This window comes from Varanus komodoensis, unplaced genomic scaffold (assembly GCF_004798865.1).
Source record: "Varanus komodoensis strain SLA01 unplaced genomic scaffold, ASM479886v1 scaffold87, whole genome shotgun sequence".
NCBI classification, from domain to species: Eukaryota; Metazoa; Chordata; class Lepidosauria; order Squamata; family Varanidae; genus Varanus; species Varanus komodoensis.
Genome location: NW_025336565.1, coordinates 2017472 through 2045314, shown reverse-complemented (window position 1 = coordinate 2045314; position 27843 = coordinate 2017472). Strand labels below are relative to the sequence as shown.

The following is a 27843-nucleotide window of genomic DNA, read 5'->3' as shown; positions in this document are numbered from 1 at the left end:
GGCCTCTCGCGAGCGCGGGGGGCGCCTGCCGCCGCTGCAGCGGGACGGCCCGCTCGAGCATCGCCCGGAGCCCGGCCTGCTTCCCGGGCCGGGTGAGCCGCATTTCCTCCGCGGGCTCCGCTCTCCCGGGCTCGGGCGCCGCCCGCCTGCTCTGGCTGCCCTCCCGGCTTTGAATGTGGGGGCGTCCCCGAAGCGCTCGGCCCGGCGGGGCCAACCGCTGGACGGACGCCCCGCGCCCCTCGGCGGTCTTCCTGGCGCCCAGCTCCCGCGGGAACCGGGCCCTTCGGCAAGCCGAGCGCGCCCACGGCCGCGCGCTTCGCCTCCTCCCTTTCCGGTGCCCCCGCAGTCACGGAAACGTGTTGTGCCGGGCTGGTCCAAGGAGCGCCGAGCGCGAGGTCGCCACCCGCGGGTTCAAGGCGCCGCCCGACGCACAGGGCCCCGTTCCCCGTTCTGGCGGCCCCGCAGGCAACCGGAGTCGTGTCCCGAGGGTGCGCGCCGGATGCTGCCGGCGACCTGCCCCTCCCGCTCCCCAGGCCGTGCCCGTCCCTCCACGGCGCCTCCCCCTCGTCCCTCCTGCCTGCAGAAGTCGCAGCTGCTCCGACCCCTGGTGAGAGCTGCCCCCACCCCAAGCGGGGCCTCCCCGGCTGGGGCAGAGCTCCCCAGCACAGGTGGGCAGAGGGCTGGGGCCAGGGGTGACCCCGAGCTGGTGGAAGTGGGGCGGGCAGCAGGACCCCCTCTGGACACCCTGGCACAGCAAGGGGCACGATGGTGCCCCTCCCCCGCAGGCCTGCTCGCCACGCCAGGCCAGATCCAGCCGGCAGAAGAGCCCCACCCACCTGGCCGGGGCGTGGGAACGTGGGAGCCCCCTCCCAGCCCGCCTTCGGGGGGCCATCGCACTGCCCACCACCTGCGTGTAGGTGGGGTGCCTCCTGCAGGAGGGGCTGCTCTTGATTCCCGTGCCGCCCCCTTCGAAGCGCTCGGGGCTGGGGCGGGCATTGCGCTGCCACTGCCCGGCCTCAGCGGCTCCCCAGCCCTGCGAGGCTGCGTGACCCTCCAGTCGAAGAAAGTAACCGTCTCCTCCACGCCTTGGCCTCGTCGGTCCTCTGCCCGCTGCTCCCTGGCCGGAGGCCGCCAGGCGTGGCTGCAGCGCCAGGCGTGGCTGCAGCGCCAGGCGTGGCAGCAGCACCAGGCGGCCAGAGCCCGGGAACATGGAGCCGGTGGTCCCCCTCCCCCTCCCCCTCCCCCGAGCAGCCGACTGTGCGCGCCGACCCCCCTCGCTTCCCCTGGCCTGGCGGCCCACCCACTCGCCCACCTGCCCGCCCCGCAAGGAAGGAGGCGCCCGAGACGGCTGGCATCTGGCATTGGCACCTTTATTCGTTCAGCAGGCTTGGCAGAGGTCCTTCAGCTGCGGCGCCACCTGGGGTTGCTCAGGAAGCCCCCTGCCCAGCCCCCACGGCAAGGCGCCCGGAAGGAGGGCAGGAGGGACCCGCAGGTGTGGGAGCCCCCCCGCCCCCGCTGCAGGCCAGGCCTTCTCAGGGAACACCTGCTGCAGTGGGGGGGAGGGGAGGATGCCCCGGCACACCTCCGGCAGGGCGATGGGGGTGCAGGTGGTGCCTCAGAACAGAGGTAGAGAGGCCTCCTCGCTCTGCCCCATAGAATCGGCAGGGAACGGAGGAGTGTTCCGGCAGGAGCAGCCCCCGTTTCTGCAGGAAGTGGGCTCCTCCCGCCCCACACATGCTTTGGAAAATGGCGGGCAGCCGACGTGGGGCTGCAAGAGGGTGCGGAAACACAACCGTCCGCCTGACGACTCTGGGGGGCAGCCACGTGGGGCTCCGGGGCCCCAAGAGCAGCTTGCGCTTTCCTCGTGCACACTTCCCCTCGGATATTCTCGCCGAAGTGGGGCGAGGGGGCCTTCTGCCCCACAATCCTGCCACAGCAACTCCGCTGCCCCCTTTGCGGCCAAGAGCTGCCTGGCTCCCTTCCAGGCCACAGGAGCCTCGGGGGAAGCAGGCAGGATACGCAGAAAGGGGCTGAATGCAGAACGGCCGGCACCCACCAGCCCATCAGCCCTGGCGGCAGCAGCCTCTGGGCAAGGGGGCACGCCACAGAACACGCCCCACGGCCCAGTAGGGGGCTCCTTGCAGCCACGAGCAGCAGCGTGCCGGCTGACCTGCAGCGCAGCCTCCTTGCCCCGGGCTTGCAGGCGCTTGAGGAGGGCTCCCCAGAGCCCTGGATGCCTCCAAGTCATCCCCCCCCAGGGGCCCCAGGGCCCCCGCTGGAGCCGGCGAGCGAGGGGCCTCCTGCACCGCCCCGGATTCCACTCGGCTCGCCTCTCGACAGCTCTCTTCCAGACCTTCACGACGTCTGACATGCGCAACCCTCGTTTCCTTTCACATGCACTTCCCCACTTCCCTTCTCACATTCTAGTAGTAACGGAATAAAACCAGCTCGTCTTCTCCCTTCTTGCGCGCCCCAAACCCACACCCCACACATTCGCTGAAACCTGCAAATGCTGCTTCGGATTTGCCCCACCAGCAAGCCACCGCCACCGATTCACCCGCCGGCCCCGCCACACTGCAAGACACACGCCCGGTGAGCGCCGGCCTCCGCCGCGACTGTCCGGTCCCTGGCTCCACGCACGTGACCACAGGCCACACGGCAAGCTGCCGGTCGGTCGCCGGCCGGCCCACACCGGCCCTCCGGCTGGCGCGCCTTCACGGCGGGAGCCGCCTCCGCCTCGCGATCACACGGCGCTCTCACGCTCCTGCTGCAGGTCGGGGGCCGACTTCTGCCGGCGCATGCGCGGCGGGGTGTCGCCGCTGGGGTTGCCGGGCCGGTGCTGTGGGTAGGGCTGGTGCTGGCGGGGGTAGTAGTTGCGCCGGGGGGCCGGGTGGTGCTCCGGGGCCTGGCCGCGCCGGCCCCGTGGCTGCCCCCCCTCCAGGGAGTTGCGCCGGGCGGGGTGCGCGGCCCGCTGGTGCCGCGGGCCGGGGCTGCTCCGCCGGGCCGGGGCGGGGCCGGCAGGGGCCTCCTCCGGAGGCGCGGCCCCCTTCTCGCCGGGGCTGCCCCCCACCATGAACGCCGAGGTGGGCCCCCACGAGTAGCGGTGCTGTGCGCTGCTCTTGAAGGGGAAGCGCAGCTTGCAGTCCTGGGGCGGGATGAACTTGCCCGGCGCGCCGTGTGGCTGCCCCCGGCGCAGGGCCTTGCCCAGCGGGGGCGGCTGCTGCAGGCCGTGCGAGCGCGCCTGCTCCTGGCGCAGCCAGCGGAGGCGCCCCCGGCGGAAGGCGGGGTCCTTCTCCATCAGGCGCGACACCCGGTCGTAGCAGGACAGGGCGCCCTCGGCCTCGACGGGGCGCGGCGTGTCGGGGCTGCCCGCCCGCGCCTTCGCCTCCCCGTCCGCGGCGAGGCCGTCCGGGGCGAGGAGCAGCGAGCCCCACTCATTCTCCAGGTCTTCATCCTCCTACGAGGGAAGGGGGCTGGTGAGGGGCCGGGGCGCCGGCCTGTTCTGCCCTTGTGCCGCTCGCTCGCTCTGGCCCCGCCAGCCGCCTCAGTCTCAACCCCTGGGCTTCCCAGCGGGTGGGGTGGGAGGCTGGCAGGCCCCCCTCGCCTGGAGCCCGACCCGCACGCTCCCCCCACAAGCCACGTTTCAAAGCAGAGGGACTCGCACAGCTGTCGCACTGAAGACTTTCCAGCTGCTGAAGAGCCGGGGCCTCTGCCTCCACCGGTGCGCCCAGTTGCTGGCCCGGTTCCCTCCAGCACCTGCACAGGCCTGGCTCCCCCCTCCCCGGATCCTTGCCAGCAGCTGAAAGTGGCAACAGCCGCCACGGGCACTGGGGCAGTGGCCTTCGCCCGGGCCGGAAGGGATGGCCCTGTGGCTCTTCTCGCTCGGCGCCTGCGGAGAGGGACGCCGAGGTCACACGCTGCGGGAGCGAGCGGCACGGGGGCTGCCTCACTGCAGCCGTTCCGTCGGAGGCCCCGGACCCGGCCGGTGGGGGACCGGGGCTACAGCCCCAGATGCCTGGGTGGCTGCAGGCGGGGGCAGGCGTGTCTGGGGCCCCCGGCCCGCGCGGCATCTGGGCTCTTCGCACGCACTGCGGAAGCCGGGCGGGGGGGCAGTTCTACCTTTTCCCGGGGGCGTGTGCAGCTCACCTGGGCGCTGATGGGGATGACGCGCTCCATCTTGACCACGCGGTCCCGCAGGGCCCGGATCTCCTCGTCCTTCATGTTGTTCTGGATCTTCACCTCCTGCAGGATGTCCGTCAGCTTGTCGATGTGGGCACGGAGGTCATCCACGTCCGCCCCGGGAGTGCTGCTCCGGCCGTCGGAGCCGCCGCCGCCGCCGCCGGCCCCGGGGCCGTCGGATTCGCCCACGCCCACCGTGTCCCAGACGTCGCGGGCCACGGCGCGCCAGCTGTCGCGCTCGTTGGGGTCGCGCTTGCCGTAGAGACGGCACAGCTCCTTCATCTTGACGATGCTCATGGCCTCGATCTCCTGGCGGGAGTGCCGGAAGTCGTTGAGGGCTACCTCGTAGCAGATCTCCTTGACGGCCTGCATCTTGAGGTCGGCCAGCGTGAGCCAGCGCGGGTCCTTGGCCACCCGCCGGCGCTGCGGGATCTGGTACACGCGCAGCGGCTCCCGCCGCTTGCCTGAGCTCGGCAGCCCGCAGCGGCGCACAATGCTCTGCACCTTGGTGGCGGGCAGCTTCTCCCGCAGCGACGAGATGAGGCGCCAGCTCTCCTCGCACGAGCGCTTGTCCGAGTCGTCGCCGCTGTCCGAGTCGGCGTACTGCAGGGGGAGGGAGCGGAGCGGCGGCTGGACCCATCGTTCCGTGGGGAGAACGAGAAACCACACGCACAGCCGTGCTGTGCAGCCAGAGGCCGGCTTCCCGGGGGGCCCCACACGCGGGGGCAGAGGGGCGCGCCTGTAATAAACGGCCATGCGCGCCCCACGCCGCCCTCGGCCCCCAGAGGTCAGCGCGAGGGGCAGTGCACCACATGCTGCACGCTGCTGGCCGTGGCCCCCGGCCCACACGGGCCGGCCTGCCGTGAGCCACGAGGCCTCTGCCTCGCCACGGGAGAGAGTGAGGCGGACGCGATGCGCGGCCACGGCCGCCTCGTGCGCCTCGCCCTGGGCCGGAGCTGCCCTCGCTGCCCCCCGCCCCCCACGCCAGCCGGCCCGAGCGGACGCCGCGGGCAGCCCTACCAGCCTCTGCTGCTCCAGGAGCAGGTCGGCCTCCTCCTTCTCCCGCCGGTACTGCGTCTCCAGGTCCTGCAGCCTGAGCACCAAGAGGCCACAGCTGAGCCTGCGACGGGGCCTCTGCCGGGTGCTGTGCACAGAAGCGACCCCCCAGCCCCCAGGGCGCTCCTCCGCAGGGTCTGCGGAGCTGCCTCCAAGGAGGACCCCGGTGGTCGAAAGCAGGGGCAGCGGCAGGGAGGGGCAGCCGCTTTCAGCAGCGTTGGCACGAGCCCCCGCCCCGCGCACGGGCCCAAGAAGGCCCTTCGGCCCTGGCCACCCGTGCCCGGCCTGGGGAGCCGGGCCCGCAGGATCCGAGCCTCAGTCCAGGGCCGCGGCGGGGCCGCCCCGGCTCCCCTGGGAGCCCACCTCTTCTCCATCTCCAGCTTGATGTCGATGCCCTGCTTCTCCAGCAGCTCCCGCTGCGCGAAGTTCCAGTCGACGGCCTCGGCCTGGCCCTCGGCGGGGGCGCTGCGCTCGCGCTCCAGCCGCGCCTGCTCCGGGTGGTTGAAGCGGAAGACGTGGTTCTTGCCCATCACTATGCGGTTGCCTGGGCAGCAGCGGCGGGGAGGGAAGCCGTTCAGCAGGTGTCTGCCGGGGCCGGGCCCCGCTGGTAGGGAGCCCTGCACACAGGGCAGCACAGGCCACAGCCTCCGGGCGCACGGTCTCGGGGCATGTCCCTTGCGACGGCCACGGGCCCGTCCGCTCCCGCAGCGCCCGCGAGAGCACCGACCGATGCTCGCGGGAAGGTGGCGCAGGGCACGGAGGCCATCGGAGATCGGGAAGGCTGCCCCGGGGCACAGGCCACCGGCCTCTTGGGGCTGCCTGACCACCACCCCACGGCCCGCGCTCGGCTTGGAGAGGCCTGCCAGTTTGCCGCCCGTCCCCTCCCCTCCCGTCCCGTTCAATTCCCTTGTGGCAGGGCCGGGTGGTCAGCTGAGGAACTTCCCGGAATGCCAGCAGGCCCTTCACCCGTCCAGCCCGTTTCGCTTCCCCCGCCGACAGCCGCGACGGCCACCGGAGGGGACGCGGGAGCTGCCACGCACCCCCTGGCCTACCTGAGTGCAGCACGAGGGGCTCCGTCACCTGCTTCCCGTTGACGTAGGTCTCGGCGCCCTCACATGGCTCCAGCGTGACGACGACTGCGAGCGGGGAGAGCCGGGTTCAGGCGGTGCGGCTCTGTGAGGGGCCGGCCAGGCCAGCCACGGCTGCTCGCCACCGCGGCTGCGCCCTCACCCCACAGCCCCCCCGAGGGGCCCTGGGGAGCGAGGGCCCCCGCCAGACCGGAGCAGGGGGACCACGGGAGCCCGGTCCTCCCAGTGGGGCCCGGGGGGACACCTGCCGCTCGCTGTCCTGCCACACCTTCCCACCCCGCCACCCCGCGGGGACCACGGACAATCCTCTACCTGTCGGGGGGCTGCCCGAGGCCCCGGCGCCCTGCTCCGCGCAAGCACAAAGAGAGGGGAAGCGAGATCGTTACGACAGGACAAGCGGCAAGTCCCGGGGGGTCACGGCCCCCCCCGCCCCCCCTGCCCTCACCTTCTCCGGACTCCGCGGTGACGCTGCGGAAGAGGCAGTGCTGCTCCCGGATGAACTGCCCCGTCAGCTTGATCTCCACCTCCTGCTGGCCCACCCTGGGATGGGGACGGTCCGGGGGGGGGGAGAGAGCGAGCAGGGTGAGTGGGCCGGTCGGGAGCTGTTCCCCAACCCGCCGCAGGCCGAAGGTCTCACCGGGTGACGCCATCCTTGATGTGGTAGAGAAGGCACTCCGACATCAGCGGGTCCTCGTTCAGGTTCACCAGGTGCGGTGTCTGTGGCGAGACAGGTGTGGGCGCCGTGGGGTGTGGGGTGGGGCGGGGCGGGTTGGGAGGGGAGGGGAGGGGAGCAGCCTCCTCCGGCCCACGGCACGGTTCCGCGTCCACCAGGGGCGCTCAGGCCAACACGCGCCCGCAGACGACGGCCCCCCGCAAAGCCGGAAATGGTGCCCCCTCAGGCGGGTGATGTGCTGCCAGGGCGGCTGCGGACCCCCTGCCACAGAAGGGCGGCGCTGTCAGGCGCCTGGGGACAGAGCGCCTGCTCCGGACGCGGACCCAGGAGCCCCCGCAGCGGCCCGATGGCCAAAGGGGGAGGCAGCTCAGGCCAGGCCAGGCCAGGCCATCCGCGCCCGGTGCACACTCGCCCTGGGTGCACAAGGAGGGACCGGGGCTGCGGGCGCTTACCTTCCTGGGGGAGAAGACCCCCACGGTGCCGCCGTCCTCCCGGAGGGCCACCCCCATCTCAGCCAGGAGAGCTTCCCTGCGGGGGAAGCACGGGCGAAGGGGCTTCAGCTGGGGGCCCCACACTGAGGGCCAGGAAGGGTCGCGATGCCGGAGCAGACCAACAGGGGGCGGCATCAACAGGGCAGCGAGTCCCCCAGCGGCCCCAAGCAGCCCAGGAGGAACGGTGGGGCACCACACCCCCCGCTCGTGCACCCTGGCTGCACCGAGGCGCCGCTCAACCGCCCCCGTGCTCTGCAGGGGCCCCGGCCTGCCCACGAGGGGACTGGGCGCACGCGTCCGAGCCCCGGGAAGCGGCCCTGGGCACGGGGGCCGCACGCTCACCGCTCCATCCGGATGGCCTCCGTCTTCCGCAGCTTTTCCTCCCAGGTCTCGTTAAGCTCCGCGATGATCTTCTCGGTCTCCTGCAAAGGCAGAGCAGGAGCGTGGAGGATCGCCCCACACAGGGTGGCCACTGCCTCCGTGGGAAGCCTCGGGCTACAGGCGAGGTCAGGGCTGCATCCTGGACCCCGGGGGCCCCCTCCCCATCCGCCAGTCCAGCACTGAGATGGAGGAGGACGGAGGCGCGCGGAGTGTGGCCTGGAGAGCAAGCGCCACCGGGCTCCGCTGCACCGCAGGGGGGTGCAGGGGGCCGGCATTTCCACAGGCTGCACCCCACAGCCGCCTGCTCCACAGTCCGCCGCGCCAGCCCCAGGCGGTCTGCTCTTGTCGTGAGCTGCCTCAGCACTTGCTGCCGTGCGGAACGCAAGCGCTGCCCTTCCCGGGCCTGCGAGGCCGAGCCCCGGCACCTCTGCGCTGGAAGCCGGGGCTCTGCAGGAATGCCCAAAGCCCGCACTGAGCTGCGGGCCCCCTGGGCGGGCATTGGAGCCGCTGGGGGGGCTCGGGGGCCCTCTGCTCACCTGCAGCCGCTCCATGGCCTCCTCTGTGCAGATCATCTCCGGGGCAGCGTGGAAGGGCTCCGGCTCCCCATTCAGGGCCACGGGCTCCCGCAGGAGAGTGGATTCTGCTGCGGGGGTGAAGGGCAGGGCCGGGAGGGCCAACCCGCTGCCCGGGTCACCGGGCTTGGCACCTGAAAACATGCGTGGAGTCAGGAGCAGACCCCCCAGTGCCGCTTCCGCCAAAGCCCCGCGGCTCCCGGACGGCCGCAAGAGCCCGTCGCACCTGCCGGGACAGACACGGGCGCAGAGACTGTGTCAGGACAGGCGGCACGGCTGCCAGGGCCCTCCACCCTGGCGGGCCCACACGCCTACCCGGGAAGGGGGCTGCGGAGAGCCCCTGTGCCGAGAGCAGGTCCCGCAGCCGGGCCACCTCCTCCTTGAGCTCGCGGATGAGCCGGGCGTTGGGGTCCTCGTTGATGATGGCGTTGCAGCGGATCTGCTTGGTGCGGTCGGCATAGCTGGGGGCACAGCGGGGAGAGCAGCGCTGAGGGTGGGGCGGGCGGGAGGGACGGGGGCCCGGCCGGCTCGGGGCTCCAGTGTCCCCGGGAGGCCCCCTCGCCCCGCCCCACCCGCCGCTCCGGCTCACCGGAGGGTGCTCAGTGTCTCCTCGTAGTTGATGTCAGCGGGGCTGAGGGCGGCGATCATGGCGGTGCGGGAATTGCCCCCTGAAAGGGAGGGAGGGGGAGGAAGCGGGGCTAAAGGAGGGGCAGAGGGCTGGCTGGACCAGCAGCACCCCCTCTGCTGGGGCAGCTGTGCAGAAAGAGGCCAGCAGCTCCGAAAGCAGAACTTTTGGGTATGCGAGGTTTCCTCCCAGCTGCTCCTGAGGGGGCACGGGAAGCCCCGTCTCCGATCCCACGGCCCCGGCATCCACAGCACACCAGTGGGCCCACTGTCCACCCACCGAAGCGGTCCCTCCCAGGGCGAGCTGGGCTGCTGAAGCCGGAAGCCAAGCACATCTGGCGTGACGGGTCTCTAAAGCCTGGCCACCCCACCTTGCTCCCCCCGTGTCAGACGGGTGCCCGCGTTCGCCCCGCCATCTCTGTCGGAGCCATGCCTGCCACAGATGCCTGCCCCCATCCAAGCAGGACGGGACTTCCTGGGGGGCAGCCAAGGGGACCTTCCCACCCGGGCAGCCCCAGTTCATGGGGAACATGGAAATGCAGGAATGGCCCCAGCAGAGATGCGCCAGGCCTTCCTGCGGCCTCCGAGGCTCCGCCAGGACACGGGGCGGGAAACCCCCTCGTGCGCCATTCACCTTCCCGGATGGGAAGGCCAGCGGCACACGGGGGTGGGGAGGCGGGCCCAGCAGCCCCCGGAGCCTGGAAAGACCCACACGGCATTCCAGCCAAAGCGGGCAGGGAGGCGCTTCCGTTATCGCCACCCCAGCCGGGGGAAGGCAGCGAGACCCAGGAGGCAGTTGCCGGCCTGGGCTGACTTCTGGGGCCCGGGGGACTGCCAGCAGAAGGGGCCCTCTGCGGACTGGCCGGGCTTGGGGCTGGAGGTTGCTCCCACTGATGTGAAAGGTGCCCCCCACCCCCCAGATCCCCCCCCCACTTCCGGGGCAGTCCCCCTCACACGCACCCAGGTTCTCCTTCAGCAGCCAGGTGAGGACCGAGTCGCGGTAGGGGACGAATTCGGATCTCCGCTTCTTGTTGTTTTGCTGGAGGCAGGGAGGGCAGCAGGGTGAGGGCAAGCCCCCGTCCCCCGAGCCCCCCGTGCCAAGGTGGGGAAGGGAGGCCACAGCAGAGGACGGGGCAGGTGGGTGCCCCGGGCCTGGCGAGTGCAGGGGAGAGCGCCGAGCAGTGCGGAGCCGGAGCCCCACGGCTACCCCATGGCCAGGAGAGGATGGGATGGACAAGGACGGGACCCAGGGGCTTCTGGGGCACCCCTACAGCTGATGAGGGGCACGTGCCTGGGCCAGCTGCGCTGCTCCCCCTCTCTGCCTCTGGGGCAGCCCAGCAACAAAACCCGGCCCCTCTGCTGCCCCACGGCAACCCCAAGCGCCTTGCCGGACCGCGGAGCACCCTGGGCAGGTGGGTGGGGTGGGAGGAAGGGACCCACGGCCCCCTCACCATCTCCGCCAGCGCCGAGATGACCTTGCCCAGCGTGGTGAGCGATTTGTTGATGTTGGCGCCCTCCTGGAAAAAGCAGAGCACACGCTGGTGAGCACCGTGCTGCATGCGCCCACGCACACGGACACGCATGCAGGCGGCGGGGCAGGCGCCTCAGCCGCAGCCCTGCGGCTCGGCCCCTCCGGGCCCCGGGCGAGCGCGTACCTTGAGCCGCACGCCCTTGGCCCCCGACGAATCGGCCCGCTCGCTGCCGGCGAGGTCCACCAGGCTGATCTTGCTCACCTGCGGGGAGGAGGGACACTTGGTGGGGGCCGGCGCGCCCCCCGGCTGCACGCGCCCTTCCGAGAGGATCAGGACGCGGCCGATCTGAGGGACCGGCAGCGCCAGGCGGGCCTTCCGCTCGGCCTCTCCTCGCTGGGGGCGGCGGCAGCAAGGACGGGGGGCAGGGCCCCGTCGTGCCGGCCCCGGTCAAAGAAGGGAGGCCCCGCGGCACCTCAATGCTGCAGGCCGGTTGCGCAGCAGCAGCAGCCCCACGGAGGCCGTGGGGCAGGCGGGTGGAGGCCGGGAGGGTGCCTGACCCCCAGGAGCCCCGGCCGCAGTGGGCTCACCTTCTCTGTGTCGAGGTCTGTGAGCTCGTCGTGGCGGCGCTGGGTGAAGACGATGGTGAAGACGGCGTGGGAGCGGCTGCTGGTCTCGTTCATATTGGTCGCCGCGACGGTCCTGGCCAGGAGGCGGGGGGAACCAGGCGGGTGTGGTGAGCCCTCCCGCCGGCTCAGCTTGTCCCATGCCCGCGGGGACCCCAGGGTGCCCACCCGCTCTGGGCTTCGAGGCCCCATTCCACAGCCCCTTTCCCACCAACAGCGAGGGAGTGGCCTGGCCCACCTGTCCTCCGCAGGGCCGTGGGCAGGCGGAAGCATGGTGGGCACAGAGAACCTCTGCCCGCCATGCTGGCGTGCCCCCAGGGAGGGTCATCCTCTGGGCGAGGGTCCAGCGGGGGAGCTGCCTCCGCTCTGCCCTGCACCCTGACCCCCGGCCCCTCCCTGGCACCAGCGGCTCAGAACCCTCTTCCGCGCCCCGCTGGTGGGCAGGGCTCCCGGGGTGATGGCCCCCGTCCTGCTCGAGGGACCCTGTGGTCCGTGGGGGGGCCACGGTGCCCCCTGCCCCACCCCACTCTCTCTTCCGGATGCTCCGGAGGACCCACCTGGCTTTGTTGCCGCAGTCCATGAGATCGGCCACGTCGTCGTAGGAGGTGACGGCCAGCTTGGAGAGGTCCTCCACATAGGGGCCCATGATGGGGTGCTCCCGCACCCGCAAGTTCCCGCGGCTTTTGGGGTTCAGGAGGTCCCGCACCCGCTCGCAGTAGATCTCCATGTAGCTCACCTGGGCGAGGGAGGCCATTACGTGGGGGTCACGGCGTGGGGGGTGGGCCGGGGTAGCGGGAACGGAAGGGGGGCCCAGGGCAGCGGGAGGCGCTGAGGCCGCGCTCGCTCACCTCCACGGAGTACGACAGATGCGGGGACTTGTTCGTGTTCACGCGGGCAAAGAGATCTTCACAGAGCTGGAAGGAGCAGGAGGAGGAGGGTCGGGCAGCGTTCGCCTCGCTGGGGCGGCCGGAGCCGGGCAGCAACGGGCGCCACAGCGGGCGCAGACCACCGTCCCCACCGCCTGCTCAACGGGGTGCCGCGGCTGCTCTCCGCCAGCCCCCCCCCAATCCCCCCACCAAACCAAGCGGGACCTCCCCCCCATGCAGCGCAGCCAGGCGGCGGCAGGAGCAGAGGCACCGTGCCAGAGGGCGGCCCGGTGGGGGCTCGCAGCCGTGGGCGCCAGAAGCCTCCCCCCGGCACTCTGGGGGCTGCTTCTGAGCCCCAGAAAGCAGGACGGGCTGGCCACCGTCCGGCAGAGCCAGACGCCGCCGAGAGAGTGCAGCCCCCCGCTCGGCCCCCGCCCCCCATCGACCTGGGGGATGATGCCGCGCTGGCCGGGCTCCTGCCGGCCCATCATGGTGTAGGACTTGCCGGCCCCCGTCTGCCCGTAGGCAAAGATGCAGACGTTGTAGCCCTCGAAGGCGTGCAGCAGCATCTCCGCGCCGATGTCGCGGTACACCTGCCCCTGCGAGGCGAAGTCAGGGTCCTCCTCCTGCAAGGCGGTGCCCGTCACGGGGTGCCCCTCTTTCCGGAGGGGCCTGCCCGCTCCCTTGGCCCCGGCCCAGCCCCCCGCAAGTGCCCGGAGCTCACCGAGGTGTGGGACCAGTAGGAGTAGTCGAAGGCGAAGGTCTTGGGGGCCTCCTTCGCCTGCTTGGGGTTGGCGATGCCTGCAAAGGACCGGGGCCCCGCGTGAGGTGTGTCGTGCCGGGGGGCCGAGACCCGCCTTCCCCCCGGCGTCAAGGACCCGGTGGGTGGCCAGCAGGGAGGTCGCCAGCCGCGGGGGCCTCCTTCCTCTCCCCGTGAGCCTCTGCATGAGTGCAGCCGGGTGCTCTGGGGGCCTCCTGGGGGCTGAGCCCCTCGGTGGGTCGAGGCTGGAGGGCCGGCGACGGACTTGTGGGCCGCCTCCAAACGCCGGAACAGGCGCCCGCTCGGCTCCCTCGAGGCAGGGCCGCGATGGAGCAGCCGACATGGCTGAGCCAAAGGAGCACCCGCCCGCGGCCGCAGAGGAAGCCTGCGGCCCCCTGGCCAGAAGTGGGACGGCACTGCTGGCACGCTGGCCCCACGGCTGGTTGCTCAACCGCAGCTCGCCGGAGAAGGTTCCACGCATAACTCGCCCAGCCACGGCCCTGGAGCTGCCCCTCAGCGGGGCAGGATGGGCGGGCGCGGGCAGGCGGGCATCTCCCGCCCCGGGGGACCACAGGGTGCGCAGGAGTGGCTTCCTCGCTTTCGGAGCATCGCCTCCGCGCCACCCCCAGCAGTGGCCTCTCAGCTGTTCCAGGGCTAAATATAGACGGGGACAAACAGCCGAGGAGCTGCGCAGATGCCAGCGCCGGCAGCCAGATCACGCGGGGGCAGCAGGGGTGCCTCGGGGGCCCGGGAGGCCGCGCTGACCCACGCTCTCCCGGCGAGGAGGGTCAAGGGAACCCTTGTGCGGCCAGGGCAGGGGCCAAATCTGGCGGCTGAAGCTTCAGAGTGCAGAACGGAAAACAAAACCAAACCTTGGCAGTTTCCATTTTTCCAGGCTGAGTGCGAGCGAGAGCGCGGATTTCTTGGGAAGTGTTTATACAGAACGCAGCCAGCCGAACGCGAAGGGCCTCGGAGACTCGCCTGCCCTTCCCATCACCAGCTGACAGGATTAATTCAACTTAAATGCGCCCCAAAAGATGTTTATCCGGGCTGTTTTGATAAGCGGCGAACATGTTCCCGGCTCAGCCAGCCGGCATCGCTCCTTCCCCGCCTCGCTCCGACACACACAAGTTCCCATGCGGTCGGTCCGCTTATTGTCGCCTTTGAGCGACTCCCTCCCAGAAGCAGCAGGTCCAACATTTGCTTCCATACAACAGAGCAAACTTGCAAGAAAGATGCTTGTCTTAATAAAATCACCCTCGGAAGACTTTCCCCCTTGACTTTCACGCTTTTCTAATTCTTCCACTGACTCAAAGCAAACTCGGGGTGAGCCGCAGAGCGGCGGAGGAGGCTGGCCTGCCGGGCTGGAGCCCCAGAGGCACCCAGGACGGGTGGCAAACAGGCCGCAGCTCTCGGCCATTCAGGTTTTGCCCAGATCAACTGGCTCAATTAAAAGCGATCCACTGACTGCGCTGGAGTGGTTCGAATGGGCGACGTTTGGGGGACGTTAGACCGAGGTTTCGGCTCGGGCCACCCTCCGCTGGAGCATCATACGAGTGGAGCGGCTCTGGCGTGGGGGAGACTGAGGCACAGGGCCGCTTCGAGTGCAGACCGCACGGGAGGAGGGGGCGCAGAGTCCGGCCCAGGCTTCCCCCAACCCCTTGCCCCCCTCACAGGAAGAACCCGGGCGAAGGAGCCCTCTCCGGGCAAAGATGGCTGGCAAGAGGACGGCAGGCCAACAGGTGGGCGGCCTCCAGACATGCTGGACTACAAATCCCATCATCTCACCCCATCAGCAGGACAACTTACAGGTGGTTTTCCCCTGCATTTGGATCACGCATCTGGCATCCCGGCTGATTTCGCGGGCGTTGAAAGGCCGCACCCGGACGGCCACTTTGACGGACGCGCCGGCCATTTCGGGTCAGATTGGGGGCAGCTCACGGGGGGTTACCTGCGGGAGAAAGCGGAACAGGCACGTGAGATGGTAAAATAAATAAATAAATAAATAAAATCGCTCTTCCTGGTGGGGCTGGGACAACCTCCCCTTGCAGGAAGCCCTGCGAAATGGCCCCCGCGAGGGGCAGCTCCCCCTGCCCCGGGGCACATGCCTCTGCCCACGGGGATTTGCCTCTGAACTTCTTTCTGAACTAGGCAGAGCCTGGCAGGCAAATACATATTTATGCACAAGCCCTCGAATCATCGGACAATCAAGAAGAATTTGATCGAGAAGCGGGGAAATCGAGCTGTCCGGTTGGATCCTTCTCCTTTGGAGCCTGAAACCACTGGAGCACTGGCCCCACTTCAGGGAGATGAATTCGTTCTTGGCTGGGGGGGTCCCAGTGACTCGGATCAGAACAACAGAGAGCACCTCCCGCTCGCTTCCCAACGAGCCGAGCCACCAGCGCTGCGGGCCAGCCACTCTGTTCCCCGTGCAGCGGCGCGGCAGGCCGCCTGGGGGGCTGCGGGGAGCTGGGGGGCCTCTGCCCAAGAGCGGAAGGGCAGGCCCCACAGCATCCCCGGGCCGGGCCGGGCCGCCATGCTGCTTTCCCCCGTCGAGGTCACAATAGAAAATGCCAACAAACAAGCAGAACGAGTCAATGGGAAAAGACACGACGCAGGGTCGCAGGTTCAACTCCCCCGTGCGGTGGAGGAAAGCAGCCGGCTGAGCATGGACCGCGAAGGCACCCCCGGCCAGCCCGGGGCACTTCACCAGCCATGAGCTGCAGCAAAGCGCGCCCCTCCTGCTGCCCAGGAACCGCCCCCCCCCGCCGTGCTCGGCCTCTTGCCCTCGCTGCCCCCGAGCCACTGCCCGTCGCTCGCTCAGGAGATGCCCCTGAGCCCCAGGCTGTTCCGGACTCCCTGTCTTTGCATGACCCACAGAGCGGGGGGCCTCCCGCACCGCAACACCTGGCCGTGTCTGCTGACAGGAGCACACACCTTGCCCGCTGCCCCCCATGGGGCAAACCGGCCTTGTAAGCCGCACCGGGGAGCCGGAGCAAAGAACCGCCCTGGGAGTCGGGCAAACGCTCGGAGGGCGGCTTCAGCCGTGGGGCGAGACAAGCAGAGCTGGCCCAGAAGCACCGACCCCTCCAGCCGCGGGCCCCGGGGGTCAAGGGCTGGGGTCGCGGGAGGTGCCCCGTGGCTATTTCTGGCCAAGCCCCTCGCAGTAACGCCCCGAAGCCATCCTTCGCGACCGACTGCAGGAATCCAAAGCCCGGCTTTAGTTTGCCACGGGTAAGAAGTGGCCCGGAAGCCAAGATTACATTCGGGACTGTACAGGGCGTCCTGGACAGACCCGGCAGCTCGCGAAGGCCGCCAGCCACGGACTCTCTGGAGCACCCGTGGCTGTGGAGGGCGCTCCCGGGCGGGCACCTGTCCCGTGTCGGAGGGGTCGGCCTCTGACCCCTGTGGAAGAGGCACTGGGACTGGGGCCCCCCACCCCACCTGTGAGGGGACAGGCCGGCGAGGACCGGCTCTCCCCGCCCGGCCCAGCAGCACCCCAGGCTCGTCCGGGCCTCGAGGGCGGTCTGGGCACGGCACAGCTGCAGAAATGCCAGGCTGCCACCCCGGGAGCCCCCCTGCCCAGCCAGTACCGGGCGCCCAGCACCTCCGGAGGGGCCTTCTGCCCAGGCCTGCTCTAGGGAGCCCCAGGGAGCGAGCGAGCGGGCGGGTGGGCATCCCGCCCGGGCCCTCTCGCCATCACGGCCACCCTCTCGGACGGTGGAGCAGGGCCACACCGCCGGCCAACGAATTCTCCGGCCGTGTGGCCACGAGCGCCCTCCGGAGCACAAGCCCTGCCATCAGAGGCAGCCAGCAGGGGCGGGGGCAGCACAGGGTGGCGAGGTGGGGCCAGGAAAATGGTGCACATGGCCCAAACGCCCCCCAGGCGCCCCCGCGCCGGCCAGCTGCATCCTCCGCCTGCCTCGCCTCGGCTTGGAGGGGCTTGGGGGCATGAACAGGGCTGGGGGTGCCGGCCCACCAACCTGTGAGGGGGGGCAGGCAGAAGCGGAGGAGGAGGAGGCAGGAGGGCCGCACAGCTGGGGGTCCGCGGCTGCCAGCAGGCTTCTGCACACGTGAGCCCCGAGGCCAGCTGGGGACAGGCGAGCGTGGCCAGCCAGGCCAGCCGAGTCAGGAGGGCGGCGGGGACCTCGGAGATCAAGTCGCCCAGCACCTGCCACAGGGGGCTGCTGGAGCCCCCCAGCTACCGAGACCTCCATTTTTTGTATTTTTGTATTTAATGGTAATTTATTATGTTCTATTGTATTTCAATGTATTTTATTGTGTTGTAAGCCGCCCCGAGGTTTCGGCAAGGGGCGGCATAGAAATGTTATAATAATAATAATAAAAAAAAGATGACCCCCCCCCCCCCGGAGCTGCCTCGGCTCTCCCCCCTTAGGACCCTCCTCTACTGTTCGGCCAAGCCCTGCTTCCGGGCAGGGGCCACCCACCGCTTCCAGCCCTCCCCTCCGGAGCGAGGCAGTCCTCGGACGGGCAGCTGCTCTCCGGGGGCACAGGCCCCTTCCCGGGTTGCCCCGCTTGGCCCCTGGCTGCGCACACGCCTCTCCTCCCAGGTGGGGACCCAAGGACACCGGAGGGACAGCACAGAGATGGCGGGACGAGGCTGCTGGCTCATGCGAGAGTCGGAGACGGCCAACACGGAATTATTTTTAACTGAGGCAGCTGCTCCGGCAACCGAGAGCGGGGGGAGGGCATGCCAGAGGTGCGCCTGCAAAGCCGGCCGGCCGGCCGGGGCCGCTGCCTGCACTCCTCCGCCCCAAGGGCTTGGCCCGGGTCAGCCCAGGAGAGCGGGGCTTCCTCCCCCATGAAGCCCGAAGCAGCCCAACGGCCGAGAGCAGCTCTCCAGGGACGCCCCCGCGGGTTTCGGAAGCAGGTCCCATTTGGCGTTCCGCATATTTACTGAACCTTCTCCTGCGTCCTGTGCAACCAGCAGCCCCACGGTGGCCGGAACAAGGCAGTCCGGCCGCACTCGGAAGAGCCAGCGTGCAAATCAAGCGCTCGCCCACCCGAGCAACGGAAAGGTTCGGGACGGAGAGCAATCGCTTAAAAGATCCTGAGGAAACGCCGGGACCAGAGCGGCTTCCCGGGGGAGGGAGTCGAGTGCCACCGCAGCGAAGACCCTGCTGCTCCCCGTGGGCGCTGCCGACCTCACCCGGGGACCTGGTGGGACACGGAGCGGCGCCTCCTCGGACGGACGTCCTCCGCCTCTGGACAATCTGCACGCGGCTATTTTGCAGCCGGAAAACCCCAAGGCGGGTCTTTCAGGCGCAGCCGCTTTCCTTAGTTCTGCGCACGGGGACCTTCGTCTTATGCTTGCACGGGGCGGGGCTGGGGGTGCTCCAGCCTCAGGCGAATTCCCAGGGGCTTCTTTTGACTCGCTCGTTCACAGCGTCAGATCACCACCCCGATTTCAACACCTGCTGATGTTTAGTCCCCGGCCGGCTGGTGCGTTTAGCACCTGCTGGGGTGGAAAACTGCAAGGGGCGGCATTTCCGTTTGACAGCCAAAGACGGGGACTCGGCTCAGCCGCTTCCTGTCTGCCTTGGCCCTGTGATCCGAGAGGTGCTTACTTCCGGGCAGGTCCACTTAAGAGATCGGGAATGCGCTGTCATGAGCGCTGTCATGACCAGTGGGCAAAGCCCGCTGGAGAAAGGATCCCTGCTCTGCAAGCCCGTTTTGTGGGATCGATTTGACCGAGAGGAGCATGAGCTGAACGGGGGGGGGGGGGGAGCTCAGCAGCAAGGCAGCCGGCCAAGCAACTGGCGTTCCTGGCGGGGCACAGAGGGCAGAGCTATGGGGTGAATCAGCGCACTGGAATCCCAACAGGGAGATCCTTCCTGTTTTGAGGGATCCTCCCAGCCACAGGACACGGCTCAGCCCTGCCCGGCCAGTTCATCCGGGTCCACAGGCCTCGAGGAAAGGAGTGGCTGAGGATGTTTTTGAGGCCGGCCGGCAGGCGGGCTGCACACGAAATCACTTCGTGCTGCAGGGGGCAAGGGGGAAGCCTTCCTCGGAGGAGTTTCCGGGGTCGGCCAGGCCGCCCTCGGCTTTTCAGGAAAGAGGCGGCGGTCCATCCCTCCTGCCAGCATCGCCCTCGCTGGCTGCGATCACACCCGACTCTGCCCACGGGAGGCTGCAAAGGGACGCCCTCCTCCGAGTTTCCCAGCAACAGGTGGGGTCCTGCTCATGCGGGGGGGGGGGTGGCACCTGGCGCCCGGTTCCTCAGAGCAACCCTGCCCCATGCTTCGGAGAACCTCCTCCACAGGAAGCCCCCTCCTCGCCCTTTCAGAGGCCCCTTCCACAGCCCTTTGGAGGCAGCGCTGAGCCGGTGCCATTTCTACACAGGCATCCCTGCAGGGCATAGCGGGAGCTGTGCCACCCCCTGGGCCCCGTCGCTCTGTGCCTGGCGCTTTCCGGCCGCCCCTCTCGCCCTCCTGGCAGCTCCCACTGCCTCCCGCCCCTGCGCAGGCCCTGCTCCCCCCGCTCAGAGGGGCTCAGGCCTCAAGACGGCCATGCCGGCAGTCGGGCCCTGGCACCGGTGGGCCTGCCAGGTCACAGCCTGAAATCCTTCCTGGGATGCTCTTGACGGATTCGGCTTTCCTGACCAGCTAAACTTCGCTTCATCACATGCAATCAACTTCTTTCTGCGGGGCAGGTGCCAACGGACCAGGCCTCGCTCTGCACCTCGGTGGCATCATCTTCTGGCATCGTCTTAAGGCTCCGACGCGCGCCTGGCGCCTCTGCAGGAACGAACAGAAGCAGCAGCCCCCCTTCCTGTTTGCACCGCCATCCCGACTCCCCAGACGGGGCTGCACTGTCGCCCACCCCCCACCGGGACGGCTTCCAGAGACTGGCTGCTAATCCAGTCCCTCCTGTGGCACCCACAGCCTGAAAGCACCACGGCCAGGCAACCCGGCAACAGCCCTGAGCCTTTAATTACGGCTTCTCCGCCACCGAGGGGTGTTAATTGCCACACTCAGGCAGCTGGTGGGAAGCAGGCGCCCTCCCTAAATAAAGATCCCGGGCAAACCTCTCCCAGCCCGCCCCACACGCACATAATGGCTGGGTACGAGCACCCCACAGTCACGAAGCTTTCCAGCCCTGGACGGACACTCGCAAATCCCGGCAGCTCTCCAGCCGCTCCTCCCCACCCGCCTCCCCGAAACAGGGAATCTGCGAAATTACAGGGCCTGCCACGGCTCTCCGCGATTCCGATCCGGACAGGTAGCACAACCGGTCGCTGCGACGCCAGGGCGTTTTGGCGAGGCAGAGGTGGCCGCCCCGCCCAGACGGGCCCTGGACGCAGGGCTGCACGCCAGGACGAGCCCGGGCTGCAGGGCTGCCGCGCCTCGCCCACAGCACGGAGCCAGCCGGCCCCACGGACCGCAGGGGGGCACGGGCGGATCAGAGTAATGCACGGAGCGCACTCACAGCAGCCGGCACGGGCGACCCGCCCCTCTGCCCAGGTGGGCATTCAGGGGGCAGGGAGATCATGGGGGGGGCAGGGGAGGCTGCTGGGGGGCAGGGCGGGAGTTGCGGCCGGCGGTGAGCCAAGGAGGGCCATGCACTTGCCCGCCCTGCAGACGCCTTTGGGCGACCAGGATTGCGCCCGCAAGCGCAGGGACCGCAGCAAGGACCCGACTGTGGCTCTGGCTGCGCGGCGCGGGGGGCGCACGAGGCCCCCCTTGGCCCCGGACCAGCGCCAAGAGGGCCTCCCCTCCAGCACGGCCAGCAGGCTGGTCGGGGGAGCTTGGACGGCCTACCAGACATGTGGCACGGGGGGGGGGGCTACAACACCGTGGCAGCCGCAGGGTCCAGAGGCCCGTGCGCCCCAGCCGAGGGCAGCTCTCGACCCCGCACAGAGCGGGCGCGGCAACCGCCCCCCCAGCGCTCCACTGGAGGCTTGGGGGCTTGGGGGCCTGGAGTGCCCGGCGCCAGCCGGAGCCGGTCGGGCAGCGGTCGGCCCCGCTTCCAGGGGGAGAGCTGGCACGGTGGTCAGGCCTGGGCGGCCACCACCACCCCGCGGCACGGTGCCTCGCAAGGGGCTCTCACACGCCCGGTCCAGACACCGCTGCCGGCGGGGCGTGGGGCGCGTCGGCACCGGCCTGCCGCAGCTCCGGCAGAGAGGGCACCGGCTGCCCGTGTGCTCCTGGGCCCGAGGCCGGGCAGGGATGGCTCGGAGGGGCTCGCCCTCGTGCGGCCTGCCCCTGGGGCTCCGCTGGTGGCCTGAGGCAGGCCCGGGCCGAGGGAGGCTGGCCCAGCCAAAGCCCCGCTCACTCCGCCGAGCTTTTCCAGATGCACAACCCTGCTTTCTTCCTGGCAGATACTTTCGTCTCTTTTCCACCCCACACTGCATTTTGTAACAGTTTTACCCTGATCTGTTTGCATAACACTTAGAAGTTTACTTTAATGTAGTTCATAAACATCAATGAATACACAAAAACACCACAAGCCCTGTTGTGCTATGTTAAAGCAACATCTGCAGGGACCACAAAAGTGGCCGCTTTGATTCCTGCCAAAACCAACGGAATCGAACTCCTTGAAGCGGTTCAGCTCCGCGATTTAACGCTGCGGCTCCCCGGACGTCGTGGTCCGGCATCTCCAACCCTCGCCTGCCTGCTTCCTTCTCCCCTCTTTCAACATGGTGCCCACACTTCATGGAAACACGAAAATGAAGATCGACCGACAGAATGAGCTGCATCCACGCAGGGCAGGTGGGTCCGCCAGAAAGCGAGGGGGACGAAGCGCGTCCACCTTGGAGGCGCCGGCACCCCCACATCACGGGCCCTGCAGGGCGAGCCCCCAGATCCGCAGCCGCTTACTGCGCATTCGGGAATGTGTGCCCTGCGCTTCGGGGTGCGCCGGCTCCGGGCAGCCCACAGCAGCTGCAAGCAAAGCAGGCGGCCAGCGAGACCAGAGCAGAGGCGCTGCACCGAGACCGCTGCTGCCGCGAGGTGCCACCAAGCCGCCTGCAACCCTCTCAGGGCAGTCCTCGAAGGGATGCCCCCACATGGCCCCGTCCCTGCCAGCCCCCTCGGCTCTGCTCCGTTCGAGCCGCTCCACCCTGCAGCTGCCGCCCTCTTCCTCTTCCCTGCCCTCTCCAGGGGAGCTGGCTGTGCCTGGGGGTGCCTGAACGGGGAGGGCCTCCGTGGGTGCCCGATAAAACAAGACGGGCCCCAGCGCATCACTCTCCAGAGGAGGGCGCCCCTCCACCGGGCCGGAGCTGCGGTGCAGCGGTGCGCCCGGCCCGCGCGGGGAAGGGCCCTCCCCGCCGAGCCCCGGAGAGCCACTGCAGCCGCCCCAGGGGGCACCCTGCCGTGTCCATGCCAGCGAGCGTGTGGCAGCGCCCAGGCGGCTCCCGCGGAGCACGAGGCGGGCAGGCCGGGTCAGCACTTCTCGGAGCCCTCGGCTGCCGTTCGGAGGCTCGGAGACGCAGCAAGATCCATCGGGTCCAAGTCCTCGGGCCGTCGCTTCCGGCTGCAGGAAGAAGGCGCTGCCGGTGGCCACGGCAGGCCCGCCCGAGTTTTATCGCAGTTCAAGGAGCAAAGGGGAAAAGCAAACACCAACAAGACGGGGAAGGCACCAGCCTTCTCCTCACTGAGCTGAGAAGGAAGGAGAACCCCGCGGGGACTGCAGTGCCGTGGCCGAGGCGAAAGCCCACGAGCCGGATCGGCAGGCTGAGGCAGACGCCAGCGGGCAGAAGAGACGGTGCGCTGGCTCAGCCGCGGAGGGGCGGCGGCAGCCGATCCCGCAAACACCAGGTGGCTGTCTGCTCATAGCCTGTGGACGGCACGCCCAGCGTTTGCTCCGAGGGCGAAAACACCCGAAAGTCATCCGGAGAGCCAAGCGACTTGCAGACAGTAGCAGGATATTGACTGGTCTTCATAAGCATGAGCTCAAAAACACATTTAGAGACAAAGAAAGGGCAGGGAAGGCGGCCCAAGAGGCGCACGGGCCAGAGCAGCTCCCCCCATCTGAGGGGCCTCTGCTGGGGAGAGGGGAGCCCAGCGGGAAGCGCTGGACGGGATGCACAGTGTGGACAAGGCGAGCGGGCGATCACTTCTCCCCTGCCTCGTAACCCTGGAACCCGAGGGGGTTCCCTGCCTCGTAACCCTGGAACCCCAACCAAGTGGCACGAGACAAGAGCAAGCCCGTCCTCGTCCGGCACGCGGTTCTGGGTGGGCCTCCGGGCTGCACGGGCCAGCAGCTCGGGTGCCTCTGAGCGGGGTCTGGGGAGAAGAACGCTCCGGCAGGGCCAGGCGGCCGTGCCAGCTGCTTCCTCCCGGGGGGCGAATGGCTACGGAGGGCTGTGGGGAGCGGGGTGGCCCCGCTGGCCTGAGCTTGCCTCAGGCCCTCACGGGCTCCCTCGACTCTGTGGAGGAGCCCCAGGAGGGGGCTGCCCGTGCCCCCGGACGCTCCTGGCCGAGCCAGGATTCCCAGAACCTGCCCCGGCCGAAGGGCCTCGTGGCAGCGCTGTGGCTGGGATGCAAGGTGCCGGCTGTAGGGCAGCGAGCCCGGAAAGCGGGCAGCAGGCAGTGCCGTGGGGGGTGCAGCTGGAGGCGCTTGGCATGCTGGGCCTGGAGGTGGGGGGGGCCCCGGGTGCCGGCAGGGGCAGGGGGGCAGGCCAGAGCGGGCGCTGGGGCAAACGGGCTGCACGGTGGTGGGGCCCCCCGAGATGGACGGCGGACAGGCCCCCGACCTTGACCAACCCGCACGAGCCGCTCTTCGGCATGGGGCCAGCAGTCTCTTCCTCCCCCACAGCAAGGTCCCACCTCAGCCTCCCGGTCCTTCTCCCACCCGGCAAGACCGGCGGGGCTGCCGGGCCCGCTTCCCGGGGACTGCCGTCCGGTATCAGCAAGCCAAGCATCCGGAGACACGCCGCAGCGGCCGTTGCGCAGCCGAACCCGCTGGGGAGGGCTGGGAACTCGTTCTGGTGGGCCTGCAGGGAGCAGGAGCAGCCCCGTCGGCCGAGTGGGTGAGGCCGCCTGGCAGCGCGAGACACTCAGTCAGCCGTTGGGCCTCGTGGGGCCATCACGGGAGAGCATCGGGAGGGTTCGGCTTTGGCAGGCCAAGGCAGCCGGGACCCGTCCCAGGCAGAAAGAGGGGCCCCGACACTCCCCGGTGCCGACTGGGCAGCCGGAAGAGGAGGAGGACCGGGACTTATGCTGGCGATGCAGCGCCTGTGGGTGTTGGGGGGAAGGGGCTCCCCGCCATGGAGCGCCACCGGGGTGCCCGCGAGTGCCTCCCCGACCCCACAGCCAGCCTCGGCTGTCGTCTGCCTCCTCCTTGGGCCAAATCGCACCCGAGGCTCAGGCCTCAGCTCGGGGGGGGGGGGTGCTGGGCCCGCCATTCCCTCACTGCTCCACGGCCAAAGGGCAAGCTGGCGACGGCCCGGGCAGCCCATTGGCCCCACCTCGTGCCAAGCGGCAACCAGCGAGGGAGCCGGGAGGCAGCCCCCGGCCTACCTCTCCGCCAGGCAGCCCCTGGGGAGCTCGCTGCCCAACCGCATTCCGGCTGATTTCCGAGGGAAAGGCCACCTCCGACCGGAGTACAGAAGCTCGCCTGCCACCTGCAACTTCTCGGAAGAACACCCTTCGTGGGAACAGCAAGGAATGCCCGAGGCTTGCTCACTCCACGGACCAAGGAGCCCCTGCGACGATCCTGTCACGATCCGGTGCAAAGCGTCGCCTTCCCGGCTGGGGCTCCAACCCAGCGCGCAAGCGGCGGCGTCTAGCAGCCGGCCACGTTCGGCCACAGACGCGTCTGCGACTGCCCACGGCCACGGCGCTGGGCACGTTACCTGGTGGACAGGGGCTCGGCGTGGCCCCAGGACGACTCCATGTGGGCTGAGGCGAGCGAGAAGCCACTGGACTGTGCTGTCTTTAGCCCCCAGCGGACAAGGTAGCAACGCGTCCAGCAAGACCCAAGGCGGCCACGGATCGAAGGCGCGGAGCAACCTCCCTGGTGCGCCCAGAACCGGAATGTTTCTGTGTATTCCTCACATCGCGCATGAAGGAGAGGTCACTCTTCCAAAAATAACTCCCGACAACAGGGGATCTCTCCTCCGTGCCCTCAGTCCCGTCCCGTCCCGTCCCGTCCCGTCCCCGCCCCGCCCGCCCCCCCCCCCCCCCCCCCCCCCGGGGCCGCGCCCCCCCCCTTGCCGCCGCCGCCCCCCCATTCAACCCCGGAAACGGGCTTCTGCGGAATCCGGGGGGGGGGGGGGCGCGCCAGAGGTAGGAAGGGCGCGCCGCGGTCCAGCACCCATCGTGCAGGCAGGATGTCCCTGGGAAGGGGCGGCACGGGGAAGGGTCCTGAGGCCCGCTCTGCTGCGGGACCGTCGAGCCGCGCCAGGATCGCACGCCAGGAGGCCCCGAGCGCCGCCTCCCGCAGGAAGGGCGACCCTTTCCCCGCCGGCCGCATCCAGAGCGCCGCCCGCTCGCCCGCGCCCTTCCGGACCGGGGGCGCTCGGCACCGAGGAGCGCGGGCTCCGCAGCCCCCGAAAGCCTCCGCAAGGAGCGGCTGCGGGGCGGCTCTCGCGCGCCTGCGGAGAAGGACGAAGCCGGGGCGCCGGCGCCGCAAAAGCCACCCCGGATCGGCAGCGCCGGGGCCCCTCGCCTCGCAGCCCAACCGGCTCCGGTCGCTCTCCCGCGGCGCAGGAGGACGCGCCCCGTCTTAAAGGGGCAGCGGCCGGGTCTGGCGCGCCTCTCGCCCCCTCGCTGCCCCGTCCGGCCCAGAAGTTCAGCGGCGCAGCCAGCGCGGCCCAAGCCAATGCAGCCGCCGCGCCCGGCCCGGCCCGGCCCGGCCCAGCGCGCCGCGCCCGGGGACGCTTCTGCCCTGTCAGCGCCACTCTTTCGGGGGCTGCCCGAGCCCCCTCGCACTCTCCCGCGCGTGCGCGCAGCGCTCCGCTGGCCAGCAGAGGGGGGCGCCCTGCCCGGCACCGGCTCCCGCCGCCGACAGTCCGGAGATAGGCGCCGCCGCACGGTGCCCGGGCCTCGCCCGCCCCGCGTCCCCAGCGCTCACCTTCCCGGGCGGCTGGCCCTCCAGGCGCGCAATGTCCGGGCGCGCCGGAATGCCGGGCGTTGCCTGCTCCCTCCGCCCCCGAACCGCTCGGCTCCTAGCGCGGGGGCTGCGGCGGGATCATGGCCGGGCAGGGCGAATCCTGGCGGGGCGGGGGCCACCTCCCGGCCCGCGACGGCGGCGAGGAAGCGGCAGCCTCCGCCGGAGTTGCCGGCGCCCGCCGGGCAGGGCAAAGGGGGGGCGGGCGGAGCACGAGGGGCAGGACCGGGCGGGGGATGTCGCGAGACGGGAAGGCGCTCCTGGCCCCTCCCCGGGAGGTGGGCGCTCTTAAACGGGCAACGCGGGCCCTTTGTGTGCGGGGCCGGCGCCGGGGCCGGGGCCAGCCGCCCGCCGCCTCCTTGCGGCCCCGCGTCGCGGACGGGCGAGCGCAGTGCGATGCGCAGGGGCGTCCCAGCGTCGCTGGCCTCGCCTTTCGGGACAGGGGACGGAGGGCTTCGGAGCATTGCCTGAAACCGCCGCAGGCCTCGCGTTGGGGCGGCCCCGGGCCACGGAGAGGCGGACTCATGGCCGGGCAGCCCATGCCAGGCCCCGCCAGCGGGCCCTGCTCGAGGCCGCCCGGATAAAAGCTGGAGAGGGGCCGGGATGGCGGCGCTCCCGCGCTGGCGAGGGGCGCCAGGACGCGGCCGAAGCGCTCCCGGCGGCGGAGCAGGCGCGGGGGGGGCGCTTTCTGGGCTTTGCTGCCCCGACGTGCGAACACGTTGCGGGGGCCGCCCGGTTCACGCTGCCTTAGATCTGCCGCTGCATCTTCACGCCGTTGCGGGTTTTCCGAAGCAGCTTTACTTTCTCTGTAGCTTTGCATTCTTGGGCCGCGTCCTGGTATGTGCACTTAATTCTCATGCACCATCCAGAGCGCTCCGTGGATCGGGCAGCGCCGCACGTAGTAGACGCGCGAGGCGTTTCTGGGGGCCGGGGGCCGCCGGGCCAGGGGCGCCGTGGCCGCGGGGAGCGGCTCCGAGTGGGGAGGGCGGCGGGGGGGGCAGGGCGCTGGACGGGCCAAAGGGACGCGCGACCCGCAAGGACCGCTCTGGAATGGCCTCGGATTCCTCCTCCTGCCTCCGAGGATGCCGCCACGATCACGGGGAGGGGTTTCCCTGGCTCTGCGTCCCACCGCCCCCGGCCAACGTTTCGGGCAAGGTGACCCGCGTGAATGGCGAAGACGGGGGCTGCTTTGGGGGAGGGTCCACCTCCCCGCTTCGGTCGCCGCCCGGCATTCATCCCATGCAGCGCTGCCGGGGGGCGAAGAACCCGGAGGGCCTGCCGGGGGCCCTGTGTCCGTGAGCCCCGCCGGGAGGGGGCGCCGCCTGCTGCCCGCACTTGCACTGCTTCCGTCGGGGAAGGGGCTTCCAGAGACCCTCCGGCTTTTCAGAGGAGCAGCCGCACGGATTCTGCGCTGTCCGGTCGCTGCCCCTTTGGGGGGGGGGATAGGAAGGCACCCAAGAAGCGCTCCAGACGGCACAGGGCGGGCGGGCGGCCGGCATCCACGCTCTGGGCTCGTCCAAGGTGGGGGGGGCTCATGCAGCCTTTAACTGGAGGGGCTGCCAGGGGTCCCACGCCAGGCCCCTCGGGCCGTGCCCCCTCCAGTCCTCGAGCAGGGCGGGCCTTTCCCGCCGCTCCCATCCACGCTTGGCGATGCAACGGGGGCCACGGGGAGCCCCCCGGGACTCGGGTGCGGGGCCAGCCCTGCGCGGACCCCCCTTTCCTCGGCTCGCTCGCCCCGGCCACCACGCTTCCTGCAGGGGCGGCGAGGGGCCCTGGCCAGGCATCGCGCTTCTCCGCCACGCAGGGCGCCCCAGGAGGCTCCCCGGAACGACGACTGCCGCGGAGGGGCCGTGGCGCCCCCTTCCCGGCCCTTGCGGGCGACAGGAAGCCGCGCCCCAACGCGGCAGCGGCGCTCCGGGAAGGGGCGGCCTGGGCGCCCCCGGTGGCAGCCGCGCCCCGCGCAGGGCCAGGGCAGGGGCTGGGC

At 70.3% G+C, this 27843-nt stretch overlaps 1 protein-coding gene across 3 annotated transcripts; it reads right to left on the bottom strand.

The window, feature by feature from the left end:
- Positions 1-1351: 1351 nt before the first annotated feature.
- KIF1C (kinesin family member 1C) lies at positions 1352-25995 on the bottom strand. 3 transcript variants are annotated; one of them, XM_044417106.1, is made up of 22 exons: positions 25824-25995; positions 14595-14736; positions 12750-12826; positions 12472-12651; positions 12008-12073; positions 11717-11895; positions 11124-11235; positions 10720-10797; positions 10516-10581; positions 10025-10103; positions 9030-9108; positions 8756-8901; positions 8405-8574; positions 7830-7909; positions 7449-7524; positions 6961-7040; positions 6769-6863; positions 6288-6371; positions 5599-5779; positions 5200-5272; positions 4147-4782; positions 1352-3457 (listed from the first exon to the last, which is right to left on the bottom strand). In XM_044417106.1, the coding sequence occupies exons 2-22, from the start codon at positions 14698-14700 to the stop codon at positions 2744-2746; spliced, it is 3357 nt and encodes a 1118-aa protein (XP_044273041.1). In that variant the 5' UTR covers positions 14701-14736; positions 25824-25995; the 3' UTR covers positions 1352-2743. The 3 variants fall into 3 exon arrangements, with proteins under 3 accessions (XP_044273041.1, XP_044273042.1, XP_044273043.1); XM_044417107.1 differs by lacking the exon at positions 25824-25995 and adding an exon at positions 24604-24797; XM_044417108.1 differs by lacking the exon at positions 12472-12651.
- Positions 25996-27843: the final 1848 nt, after the last annotated feature.